At 44.1% G+C, this 14,050-nt stretch overlaps 1 protein-coding gene across 2 annotated transcripts in view; it reads right to left on the bottom strand.

Moving 5' to 3' along the window:
- Positions 1-5,270, bottom strand: part of TBC1D4 (TBC1 domain family member 4) — a 98,252-nt gene extending 92,982 nt beyond the window's left edge. For both annotated transcript variants that reach the window (XM_053971064.1, XM_053971065.1), the window contains exon 1: positions 4,809-5,270. In XM_053971064.1, coding sequence (XP_053827039.1) covers positions 4,809-5,270 — 462 coding nt within the window. The remainder of the gene's footprint in view (positions 1-4,808) is intronic.
- Between the last annotated feature and the right edge of the window lie 8,780 nt (positions 5,271-14,050).

The following is a 14,050-nucleotide window of genomic DNA, read 5'->3' as shown; positions in this document are numbered from 1 at the left end:
TCCTTCAAAACCTACAGTGTATCTATTTTGTCATGTCTGTTATATCTATTCAAAACACATCTTATCAGACAACTCAACCAGTGCAATACTTTAATATGAATTCCAACAATACTGTATATATGTACTTCCTACACCTTGACTTTACTGCCATTCAGTTCATGCTCCTATATCACATAAAAATCAAAGGACAACAGAAATATGCATGTCAAGTTGACAAACTTAGTTCTTCAAACATTTCTTGCTTACATTCTTCAGTAAGAAACTTTATGTAACATGATATTCATACAGCATAAAAGCCTCCTTTGACTAGACTTTGTATACTGATGCCTTTCTGTTCCAGAACAATTGTCTTACGTCCTTCCTTTACTGAAATACATTATCCAACAGAAAAGAAACACATTATTGGAATATACAAGTGTTTCTGACAAGTGGGCTGTCTCCAGCTCTCCAGTTCTTATCACAGCTTTACACTGTCACCAAAAGGCTCCATTACTTCTGCTTCACCTTGAGAAAGCCTAGACCCTTAACACACAGGTGTAGCACAAAGACACAGCCATAGATTATACCCACAAGAGCTAAATTCATCTGAGGTCTGTCCACCTGAACATCTTTTTTCCACAGCCAGCTCGGATTACTTTTGAAACCTTATAACAATACATTTTCATCATGCTTGTAACTTTGAGAAGAGAAAGCCAAATGCATGAAATGAGTTCTTAGCTGGAAGAAACAACTATTTTCACTAATAAGAATCAATTAAAGTTAGTTCAGGCTAAAAAAAAATCCTCTCAAAACAGGCTTATTCATGTTTCAAGCAGGAAACACACAATCTAGATCAGCATGATAATAATAATAAAAAAAAAAAAAAAAATGCAGAAAGAGATCATACCATAAACCTCTCCCCCAGTGAACAGGGAACTCAAGGCAATTGTCAAACTGCATTGATTGTTCCACACAATTAAAATTCTGGTTTACAGAATTCAATCAGTATTTAATAGTAAAAAGTTGAGCTTGAAAATACTAATTAAACAGCCTTTTCTCGGTGGCTGCAAGAAGGCCTGCCATATTTATAAACTCTAACTTTTAGTTTAAAAAAAAATCTGCTCCCAGGATTGTAAAGAAAATTTGTCAAATATAAAATGAGACAATGCTGTCATCTGATGTCTTCATACAGTCTGTGCATACTCGATAATTCTCAAATGACAGCAACACAAAATAACAAATCTCTGGCTGTTACTCAGAAGCTACCAGGCAACACTAAATAGACAACTACCCTTATCCACTCCAGCTGGCTGCTGCTTTGAACAGTTACAAGAAGCAGCAAACACTGTAGTAAGTTCTGAGGAAGGAAAAAAAAAAGGGCAAACATTTCTGTTCCCATCTCCACCAGTCAGATGGCTTCAGATGTCTCCCCTTGTAATTAAAGGGTAAAAGAAAGAGACACACACCCAACACTGCCCCTCCAATAAAAGTATCTTAGCATCCACTGTCATGCCAACAAGCTCTGGGTTTGACATTCTGCTGGAGTACTACTCCAGAAGAGGAGTCACCCCACTGGCCCCTACTTTTCAGCTCTGCCTAAAATTTGCAGCAGGCTTTCAAATAAAATACTACTAGCTCACTCTCTCATTTCTCTCCAGTCACAGCAAATAATATTAAAAGATGTTATCTTCCTGCCTGATGTCATCAGAGCACATATTATATTGGCTTTTCACTGGTCATCTCGTGAAGAAATTTGCAGAGAATGGCAAGAGGCAGTGCTTTTTTTCTATGAATACCAGCCCCTTTTTGTGACCATAGTGAATACACGTGCTCCCTAAACACTGTGCAGTACAGCTGGTAGACAAAGCTACAGGCTTGAAGCCAAAACTTTCATTCTCACCTACGTTGTTTTTTGAATTACCATGGTAGCACTAGTCCCTTGAAAGTCAATCATTAATCTCTTACTTTTATAATTAACATCCACCATTCAAAATTATGGCTAGCTGTCTTCTAACTCAGAGACCCCAAGACATCTCCTGTACCTTTCCTTCATTCCCAAGTTACTTAGGGTGCTGCTGAACTTAATACTGTCAAAGTGGACAATACCATGGCTTTGTAGCCATCTCTGGAGAATTTGAAGTCAGCATAACTTCCACAGAATCACAGAATGGTTTGGCTTGGAAGGGGTCCTAAAGACCAGCTAACTCCACCCCCACTGCCAGGGAACACCTTCCACTAGACCAGGACACTCAAAGCCCTATCCAAGCTGGAACAATTCCAGGGATGGAGTATCCACAACTTTTCTGAAAATTATCTTCTCCAGAATTCCTAGAAAGGCTATCTGACCCTTCCCCTTCTTGGCCAGTCATTGATACCATGTGCCTCCAACCCACCTGCCTTGATGTAAACAGTCCTTAGGGTTGCATAGTAAAGCAAATGAGAGAAGCAGTTTGGAAACACTCCAGAGAAGGTAAGGGAAAAGCAAACTTAACACCATTCAATTCCCGGATCCTGTTTGCCATATGGCTGCACAAACACTTGTGCTGCCACGAGGACAAAGCTGAGAGGAAGAAACATGGGGTTGAGGCTTGAAGAGGACAGGATCACTTTTTTCAGCAGCAGTGCCAACTTAGGTTGGCTAAAAGTCACTGTAGCCTAAGATGGAAAATGAGGTTGTCCTAAAATAACAGCTGTGAAAAATACTTTATAAGTTAATATACAACACGAGGTTCATACAACCACTACGAAACAGAAGTGCATAAAGATCTTGAAATCATGCAAGGACAGCATCAATAAACAATAAAGATCATATTGTTTACAACAAACAATTAAGAGCTTAGAAATAAGACTTTTAGAGCTAGTAACCTGCTGCTTGACTTTACCCACACAGGATTAAGCTTTAGCACAGACCAACAGCTAGATACCTGCACAGGCTTAGCCAACAAAGCCTGGACAAATTGATAACAAAACTCGGGGCAGGGAGAGGTGGGAAGTGAGAATCCACCTCCTTTTCCTTTTGGTACCTTAGTAAAACCTGCCTGTTAATCAGACAGTTGTGAATCACATCGCTAGCTCTGCATTTATTACCCTTACTGTAGTTCAAAATCATGTGCTGAGTAACACTCCTGGGAGGGATATATTCTTTATTAATGATAACAAAGTTTAAAAAATCTTAACAGATATAACTAAAAACTGAACAAGATACATTCGCACTAACAACTTCTTTCAATAGGAAGACTTTACCTACAGTATCAGTTTGATTTAATTCAATGCACATAAGGGCACTTTCCCCATGAGGAAAGAAGGAAAGACATATGGATAGAACTGTAGTCAGTAACAACCTTCCAAATGTAAATGTATGTAGTAATTTGCACATTCATCGGAGTACTACGGATTCACTACTTTAAAGCAAGATTGTTTTACAAACTCATGGTACCAGTACAGACCTACCCCAGAAATAAATTTGATCCAGCATCTTCTGCCAGCAGCTGGATCCTTAGTTTGCCTCAGTCCATACTGCCAAACTCCTAAAAGAACATTTGGGGTCCTCCCCAGCCAGATAATGATCCCTCCACGCTCTTGCTGCATGCTCTCCTGGCAGAGCAAAACGCACAGTAGTTGCCAACAAGTTAAGCACAGTTACCTTCACTTGGGATACTGCCTGTCCTAAGCCTGTCCTTAAGCCACAGGTATGAATGCAATCTAAATGCCTCCATGTTCTCCCTGGAAGTATGCTGGCTCAAATAAAAGTTAATATACCGAGAACTTTTCAGTAGTTTTCTTAATACTTCCTACCCTCCCCATTTAAGAAAACCCAAACAAAGAAACCATAGCATCTGTTCAGTAAATGCAGTAAGCCAGCTATCTTTTGACTGCAGTTCTTCCTCAAGTTTGTCAAAACTGAGGAGAAGGTATTCTGACTTACTCAACCAAAGGATTGTTATCAAAAGGCCTTTCTCTTGCTGTCATCTTGCTAAATTGATTATCCAACCCACTTGTCCACCTGCTATTGCTCACATACTCTAAAACAGAGAGAAAGAAGTCTGCTGCACATTTGATGTGTTAGCCAAAGCCGGCCAGATAGTCAGGAAAATACAATCTCACTGTTAGGTCTTTTTTTCCAGTTGGCACTTTATCAAAAATGTCCCCACCCAAACCTAGCCTTGTTTGTAGCACTACTGCATATGCCTGAGCACGGCCAGGTGTCCTTAGCGTGACCCGTGAGCACAACAGGACCCGCTGGTCACGAACGATCATTTCTGCACCACGGGGGTGTGAGGAAAAGTACCAGCCTCCACTATTCCATTGCTGCCCAACACTGACAGCACCGCTGGGAGGTTTTAACACAAATCCTGCCTCCTGCTCGTAGAGCAAACCGTGCCCTTGCCACCGAGCTGCTGCAGGATGCGAGGCCTCCCCACGGAGGGTGGGCCGGGAAGAAAGCGGCCCCATGTCGCCGGGCACTGCGTTCCGCAGAGGTTGGTACCCTCAGCCTGGCAGGGGCTGGCAAGGCACCCCATGGCCACACGGGGCTCTGTGTCCCCACTGTCCACCCTCTCCGCCGAGCCCAAGGGAGCTGAAGCCGCCTGAGCTGGAGGGGCACAACGGGACGAGCCTGGTGGGCACGGCCAGCCCCGGGCGGGCTCACCCCACGCCCCGGGTGGGCGTGCGGATGTTGCGGTCCCGCAGCGTCCCGCAGACACCACCCTGCCCCGCTCGGGCACACCGGCCCCTGGCCGCGGAGCGCAGTGCCTGGGGTCCCGCCCGGCGAGGAGAGGAGCCAAGCGGGGAGATCCCGGGCAGCGTCCCCGCCCCCTGCCCCCACTCGCCTGGTTGGGGTCGGTGGCCCGGAAGACGTGGCAGGCCATGGGGGAGTCAGGGTTGTCGGGCTGCGCCTTGATCAGGTAGGCGAAGTAGGTGAGGTCGTGGCTGTTGTGGATGAAGCGGGCGATATGCTGCGCCTTGTGCTCGAAGATGAAGACGGCGGGCGCGGGGCTGGCGGGGCGGCCGGGGCTGGCGGGCACGCAGCGCAGCGTGGGCGAGCCCAGCAGCAGCAGCACCTCGCGGGCCGGCACCCCGCTGCCCGGGGCGCCGCCGGGCTCCTGCCGCTGGCCGCGGCGGCGGATCTCGGCCACCAGCCAGGGCAGCATGGGCAGCGTGGTCCGCCTATCCAGGCACGACGAACCCACGTACCACAGCCTGAAGCGCTTCTCCCCCGGCGGCGCCGGCTGCGGCTCGGGTTCGGGCTCCAGGGGGTGGGAGAGCGGCTCGCCCTCCCCTCGCTTCTCCATGGCGGGTGTCGGGCGCAGGACGCGTGGCTCCGCGGCCGCTTCCCCCGGCGCCAGGTGCAGCCGGCGGGGCCTGCGCTCGGCCGGGGCCGCTGCTAAACGCGCATCCCGCCGGGCACGTCCCCGCCGCCGCGCCGCCTCCTGCCTGCCCGCGCGGGGTCAGCCCGCGGGGCGGGGAAGGACGGCCGAGACACCCCACTCCCACTCCTCCTCCTCCTCTTTAACGCCCCAGGGCGGAGCGGCGGGGCTACGCCCCGAGAGGGCTCCGAGTCCTGGCCACCCCCGGTTCAGGGGCGGGACAGCCCCACCGACCCGGGCCCCAGAGGAAAACAACGTGCGCTTCGCTCCCGGCTCTGCCAAGTGCTGCCGGCCTCCCTGCCGCCGCGGGTGCTGGGCTTTGCCTGCGGCTCGCAGCGTGGCTGGCCGTGAAGGGAGAGGCAGGAGGAGGAGATCCGCAAGGGGAGGAAGGTCGCCGAACGGCAGAGAGGAGGTGGGGATGCTGCCGGGCCCGCCTCCCCCCCCCACCCCCCGCCCCGTTTGCAGAAGCTCCCAAGCGCTGTCTGAGTTGGATTTGATTCTGACGAGTCGGAGAGTCGCTGAGGAGAAGGGTCTCGGCAAGGAGAGGGGGTCCCAGGGCACCTCCCGAGCGCGGCGGCTTCGCTCCCACGGCCGCCTCTCCCCCGGCTGGTTCTCCCCTGCGAGGAGGGGAGCCGTGCGGCGGCCGTGCTACGCAGCCTCCCCCTGCGCGCTGCTGAGTCAGGAGTTTCATTACGGCTGATTTTAATTCTCCTTTTTCCTCCTAAGCTTGTGTTTCCTCCTTGAGCTTTTAATCGGGGGGGCGAGGGGGAGGTTTCCTCGTCGCTATCGCGATAACATCTCTTGTCAACGACAAATCTGCCACACACTGTAGATGTTAGTAACTAGTCTCCTCGTCTCCTCCACCTGAGAAAGTAGCTGGGCAAAGCTTTGCCAGCCATACAGCATCCGTATCCGTTTGGTAATTGGCAATTGTAGCGACTGTCCCCCCGTTTAAATCTGTAGCAGAAGCGGCGGTCACTCCCAGTACACGTTGTTATGGCCACCGTTTTAACCCTGTCTACTAATAAAAAAATCTGTAGTTTGAGCTAAAGAGCTGCTCTGTGTAATTTGAGACTGCGTGATTATTTGTGCAGAGAAGGGTCATGTAGCACTCAGGACACAGCCCACAGTAGTCTGAACTGACAAAAACTGTCGCATTTGCGGTATTTTCATACTGTTACAAACCACTCTGCTCATTTCCTGAGCAAACAATTTTGCTCTTCTTTTTTTTTTTTTTTTTTCGGTTTAACCATCTAGTTTATGCATTCTGGTTTATCGGTTGTAATTTTTAATTTTATATTGTTGTTTGGTAAGACCTCAAATATGTTCTCTCATGGCATTCTACAATGTCCCTTAAGACAGGGGAGCTAATGCCCCTTTTTGTCTTCTGCAGGCTGAGTATGTTCATATGAATATGAACCAGCTTTAATATGTACTACAGTGGTACAAGTTAAAGCCAGACTGGACTTGCTTTCCCAAATTGACTGTTTTCATACTTGATCATCTGAACTACATTGTTGTACGGTAGATTTTACAACCAGGGTAATTAGAAGTATAATGGCCAAATCTTGTGGCTCACAAACCTAAAAAAAATTCTTCTCTCTCACTCCTCACAGTTAGTATTAACCCTTTGGCTGAGAATGGTACTTAAGATTTTGTGCAACAGCATTGTGGAATGACAATTTGTGAGCCTCTCACCAGTGCTCCTGGAAGAAGAACTGTTTGGTTTATGGCAGCAGCGCTGGCACTGGTTTAATGCTGCAGTGAGCTGCTCCTTTCCTGCCAGTTCAGTTCTGTGAGCCGCCTCTAATTTAAGTGACAGCGCTTATAGAGAGAGCGCTGTTGGCACAAAGGGAGTGGGAATGATTGCTCGGGGGTGAAGGGAGCACCAAGACTACTTGCCCCTTTTGGCTACATTTGGTTAGACAATTCATCTAGAGCGTGAAGCTGCAGTTCAGTCACTTGAGCGCAAAGACCAATTTAACCTACCTGGGAAGTGAACTACACATTGGGCTTGCCCTAGAACATAGACAAAACCCCCTCATACATTCTTCTGCAATTGTTTCAGATGGGATAATCATTAAACGATTCCAATGTAGCAGCCTAAGCAGGAGGCTGCAACATACTGAATAGATGCAGCTGCTTACCACCACCATCTCTGCAACTAGAGATCCCTTCTGGTTTATGTTTGTATATGAACTACCAAAACCAGTTTGTGGACCGCCACCTAGGCTTTTAGGTGCTATGGCAATACAAATATTTAATAATAATCAGGCAACTTGAAGATAATCATGCAAACACATTAAAATAGCAAAAAAAAAAAATATTTTAAGCTATTACAGATGCCTTGATGTTCTCGCATCATACAAATGGAACAAGAAATCTTCACTTGAAGATGTTAGAGAGCTGTGTTTTTAGCTGATAAGGATGCAGTTCAATTACTGCAAATTATCAGGTAGAAATGAAATTCTAAAATGTGAAAAATGAATGTGAAATTCTTCAATTGTCACCATTTGTGCCTGTTTTGTAAAGCTATTTGGTTTTTCCTTATTGGGTGATTTGCATAATATGGTATGAGATCTGGTTATTTTGACTTATTTTTATTACTGAATTCTTAATACAAATCCTTTAGAACATGGAATTGATTTATATAAATGCTACCACTAATATTTTAACTATCTTCAAAATCAAATTCAGATGTTAATCCGAAGTTTTCATGCTTTCTTCTTGCTTCAGCTTTTTATGTCTCTATGAATCAATTCTTCATAGTAATCCCTTTTAGCTGTCCATTACTTTTATCCATTTACTTCATCATTTCTTATCCTTTAATCTGCCTAACACTTTTTATCCCCTCACCTCATTAACAGTGTTTCGGTAGTGCAGCGTTGCTTGTTTTTCCCCGGTCCTGGGCAGCTCCAGAGTGCCCGGCTTGGGCGCTGCTTCTCGGCGGGACTGGGGCTGCCGCAATTCCTGGGCGCTTCTGCTTTCTGCACACCGGGGCAGGCTGGCCAGGTTCTGCCGTCAGCGCGAGGGGCGAGACAAAGAGGCAAAGGAATTGTCCACTCCATCCGTGTGGTTGGCTGGAAAGCTTTAATGGCTGCGGGGAGCTGCGGTGGAGAAGCCACAACTCGCTCCCAATGACACGTGGATGAAAATGGCGCCGGGACCAGGGGGGCATGGGATTTTATAGGGAGCGGGACAGCGGTGACGTGGACCATGGCAACCAACGGGAACGCGGCAGGGGCGGACACGGGGCTCTGGGGCGAATGGGGATGCGGGGATGGGGTAACTGACAGGGAAGTTTCAGGAAGGGATGGGGGGTGGTTACTGGAGTGATGTGGAGAAGCTCCAATGGCAGACAGCCTGGAGCGAACCATCGCGGGGGGAACGGGAATGTACAAAGGGATACACAGAACCGGCTAACTAAGACATATCAGAACCCCTAATCTGAACCCAACCCGGGATACAACACAGTAGGAAGTCAGTCCTTTTGTTATTTTACTTTTCTTTTTAAAGTTGGTCCCCTTTTCTCATTTCTTCTCATTTGTAAGATTTCATGTACCTTTAAGCTAAAAATTCCAATTTTTCTCATATTGAGAACAGTGCTCCTTTGCCCATGACATCTGACATGCCTTGCATGTAATTTCTGGTGTTTAAACTATAATGATAACAAAAGTATCTTTCTCTTAATTATTTGCACAATGTAGTTAGGAATTAGCATAAAATATATAATCCTTATAGCTCAGTTAATGGGAATCAAAAACTTTGGGACAGAGAAGAAAGCAACTTTCCACAGTCCGTATCCACAGAGCTTTGAAAATACATGTCTGCTCTTGATGAAAGAACAGTTTCTCTCCAGATCATCCAAAACAGAAGTGTAAATGCAGCGCCCATGCCAGAGACATGACAGATAAAGTCTCTGGTGAGGAGCCACAATTTTATAACAATTCCTTTTTTATTATTATCATTAGCATTAGCCTTGGCCAAGCTTCTTGAAACAAATTGTAAAATCTGAAGGGAGCACTCTATTGAAAGATCTGAAGTACATAAAGTACTGTGGGCAATAATTGCCATAAGCATGTGCTGCAAGTGAAACCAACCACAGACCAAATAAGACTTTTTTGAATTGTTGATAACTTGCCATTATTTTTTGTTCCAAACATAGACATTAGATGCAAAACCTCTTAAAGTAAGGGATATTATTGAAGTGACCCAAACTAGATAAAGTTCACTAAATATAAGTGCCTCTGAACACCTCAGATTTGATATGCTTGTCAATGGAGTACTACATGTAAAGGTTATTTTTCCACATAAAATGGAGAATGTATTTTCTTTCTGTTTATTAGAGGAAGCATGTTTAGTTCTCTAAGACCATACCTTGATAATATATGCTTTTACTGCACATGGCACCACAGCAGCCATTTCATATATTATATCTGGGTCTTCAGTTCATACTCAGTGTTAAAGGATTTAGACCTGCAGAATGGTAAGCAACCATAGCTCTCAGTAATTTCTTAAGCAGCAAAGAGACCTCAGCATCTCATATGATCAGACTGTTAATTGCTAGTAATTATCCATCCCCTTAAGCTTTCTAGCCACAATTTTAATTGCAGAAAAAATATTATTAGAGGAGCTGTAGGCTTACTTCAGTCACCTTGGATTATTATTTCAGTAACATGCCCTGAAGATAGAATTGCTTCTAATTCAATTGCTTTTCTAAGAATTATCTCACTTAACTGTCTGGGAATTCAAGGTCCATTTCCATATTTGCTTTATTGTTTTAGTTTAAACTAGTCATATTTTATTTTACTTTCAGATCACTTTTTTTTTACTTTCAGATTTTATTTTACTTTCAGATCACCTATATCTGAGATATAGGCATTTTTACTTTAGAAGCCATTTAATTGATTTAAACTACCTGGTCTTATTTGAAGACTGTAATGAAATAACTTCTGGAAATACAACTGAAGTACTAGAAAGTTCAGCAGACTGGATATATTTCCAGGGCTTTAAGCTTTAGCTGCTAGAGAAACTCTGGTGCCTCTTTTTTTAAAGTACATAAAAAACCTCACTAGAAATAATGAAAATTGAATTTTGCAGGATGTATAAAGATTACAATAGTTTAAAATGCAATGCCAAAGTTTTGAGTAAGACATATTGGTCTTGCAGAGATATGTCAATAGCAGAGGACAATTGCTGCAACTTGTAAACAATAAAAATGATGAAAAATTATTCTGATAAGAGGTGGGTTGGTTTTAGCGTTTTCTTCCTAAGTGGCACTAATCTTTTTTGATCAAAATGAGACTGAATTTGTTCTGCCAACAAGACACACTCCAAAACAGATTTAGGGGAACTGGAATGAGCAAAGTTCATAAGAGAATAATCCCTAGGTAGAAATTTTATAAACATCTCTAGAACTTAAAGCAACCTGGCACATTTTATGTCTGTGTTCAGTGTATTGTTATTTTATTTAATGTAGCACTGATTTGGAGAAACGATTCATTAAATTATTATATTGCTCTTCAAAGAGAAATTCGACTGGGGAAAGATTTTTACTTAAGTAATTTTTTCATATCACAGTCGTCCCATGAAACTTTACAGTACAGCAAACTTAGAATCCAGTGAGGAACCACAACACATTTTATTTAAAACTAAGTTTTAATCTGGAGTCCTGTGTGATCACAGCATCTTTCCATGTAGAAGTATGTGAAATTTGTTGGAGTTTTTAGTTTTGGGGTTTTTTTAATAGGGCCCCTGCCCCCCTAAACTGCATCACATTAACTTACTAGAATCCCTGTTGTTGAGGTTTGGCAGCTGTCAGCTGAGTTTGGCAGCTGTCAGCAGCTCAGATCAGCTGCAAAGCTAGTTACTGCAGGAGATAGAGCAACTTCTGCAACAAGAACTTCCATATTCCCTATTACTTATTTTGTAAAAAAGGAGCCATTTATTTCTCTACTATTCCCCAGCCACTGCAGTAACAGCAACTTACAAAAAATGAAGAAAAAGAGATGAAGTGCTGCAACTGCTGGAGTCTACTTCTCTCCCTAACAGTGCCTGCTACATCTCCCTCATTTGTGATTTGGAAGGGATCCTGGCCCGCTCCAATTCTCTAGCAATGGAAACTAAGACAGAATTTCTTGTCATTGCCAAAGCTGAAAGGAACATATTGATATTATTTCACATATATATTATTACAAAGGATGAACCACAAGCTAGAAAGGTTAGCAAATGTGGAGTAGAGTGTAGAAATAACACAGAAGAGAGATGCTTTGGAAGGCAAGAGTACTCCAAAGGACACAAATCATGTCTCTTCAAGAGGAAAATGCAAATACCATTATGACTTCAAGTGTACCACTACTGAAGTGTTATTGCAGCTTCTCTACTTCGTACTATATGTGTGGTAAAAGAAGGTACAGCTTAGCATGAACAGCAGGGCAGTAGTAGGCCCAACACAATACTAAGAATGGTGCCAGTGTAGCTGCTAACATTAAAAAAAAGAACAGATGGGAACTCCTTATAATCCTCTTTCTCATCGTCCTTGACTCTCTCCTAGGTAAATCGACATCTGTTGTCTTGACTCTCTTGACTGCTGAGTATCTCTCATCTCCCCACATTCCCAACTGCAAGAAGCAGTGTGACACAGCACACCAGCGATTCATGCCAGACATGCACTTACATTCCTCATTTAAAATGTACCATTCTCAAGCTTCATGTCTGGTTGCAGTATCCAGGACTTCCCTGCTCAGAAGCATCACTGGGAAGGAAGCCTGTCTTGCTTTAATGTGGGCAAGATCTCAGATGAGTATTTTTTATAAACACCTGTAAAGTGCCAAAGACTCAGCCGGGATAATATTAATGGGGAACAGAAAATTTCTTTTCAACTTCAATAATACCAAGAACATCTGAAAATTACTTTTCCAATTCAGAGGTAATTCACAGGGGAATTCAGCACCCAGGCCACTTTCAGTGGCAGAGAAGTGAATTGCCAAATGTGTCACAAAGACACTGACAACTAGACTGCATAACAGAATAATACAGAGGAAGAATTTTAGAGTGGTCAAATGGCATGAAAACCTTGGACAGAGAAATGCAAATGCTTTTTTTCTGATCAACATACAGATCTAGAAAAATCTCCATGAGAGATGTATAAACAGGGAAAAGAGTAAAATGAGAACAGGCCCCAAATGCAAAATGATATTATTTGAAGAGCAAGTCATAATGCAGAAATGTTAGTATAATTAAGTTACAGATTTAAACTGCTGCAAACATGCAGTGTATGGTATGTATTCTATTAACATGCTGAATGTTGTTTATGTAACTGGGAATCTTTGTGCTCATCTTGATAATAATTTAAAAAGAAGTTAGTTTGTTTCCCTACAATGTAAGAAGTGGGATGGAAGTTATGGAGACATAAATTCCTAGTTCCAGATCAAACTACAGAGGGGAAGAAGACAGAAGTCCTTATCCTGTAGCCAGATGTGCTGTCAAAGTATTGCTGTTAGGCAAGACTGTATGTGGCAGTGCCACTTGGTGACTGATGCTGGGACAAAGTCCTCTGGAATTATTATCTAGCACAGAGACTTATTGTATGAAATAATAAATTTTCCTTACTTTTCCAAAGCTCATTATGTGAAGTGCAAAACTGACATTGAAACTTCCAATTTATATAAATGTAACAATATTTGTAATGTAAACACTGACAGTATTTGGAAACTACAGTGCTTACACATATGAAACAGAAAGGGTTCTTGAAGTAAGGCAGCGTTGTAATTAGCCATAGCAGGTAAATGCAGTTTAGGGAAGAGAAAACCCAGAAATACTAAAATTAGCCTTCCTTCGTGGAGAAGATCAGCCATCTCAGCTTCCTTATTTCCTTAATGACACAAAGTCATACATAATTAAGAGGCCTATCCCAGTAACTCAACTAGGTCATTTCTCCACCTTCCCTCAGAAAAGCCTTGGAAACAAGAATCAGGAAGACCTTCCAAGCATCCAGAACTGGGTATGAGGAATGCTGAGTATCATCCTTCTGACTCGTGTGCTGGTATTGGCTAGGGAAAAATTCTTTTTCTTTACAGAGCTTGTAGGGAGCTGGTTTGGATTTGTGCTGCAAACATTGTTAATAATAGCAGAGACGGGTTTTTTTTGTTGCTGAGCAGTGCTTACACAGAGCCAAGGCCTTTTCTTCTTCTCACACCACTCCAGTGATGGGGCTGGCGGTGCATGAGTAGTTAGGAAGGGACAGTTGGGACAGCTGATCCCAGCTGACCCAAGGGATATCCAATACCGTATGACATCATGCTCAGTATATAAAGCAGGGGGAAAAAGGCGGGAACAGTTGGAGTGATACTTGTCTTCCCAAGTAACCATTACACAGGATGAGACCCTGCTTCCCTGGAGATGGCTGAACACCTGCCCATCCTTGGCAAGTGGGGAATGAATTCCTTGGTTTGCTTTGCTTGCCTGTGCAGCTTCTGCTTTACCTATTGAACTGTCTTTATCTCAACCCATGAGTTTTCTCACTTTTACCCTTCCAATTCCCCCTGTCATCCCTCAGCAGGGGGACTAAGTGAGCAGCTGTGGGGTGCTTGGCTGCCAGGTGGGGTTAAACCACAGCACCTCATACACTAAAGAGCCAAGAGATCTGCATGAGTGAGTATGGACACTGTGCAATAAAAAGTAAAGGAGGTATTTGGCCAAAATTT

Source organism: Vidua macroura, chromosome 2 (genome assembly GCF_024509145.1).
Source record: "Vidua macroura isolate BioBank_ID:100142 chromosome 2, ASM2450914v1, whole genome shotgun sequence".
NCBI classification, from domain to species: Eukaryota; Metazoa; Chordata; class Aves; order Passeriformes; family Viduidae; genus Vidua; species Vidua macroura.
Note: the sequence above shows the minus strand (reverse complement) of the source record. Positions and strands in the feature narration are given on the sequence as shown.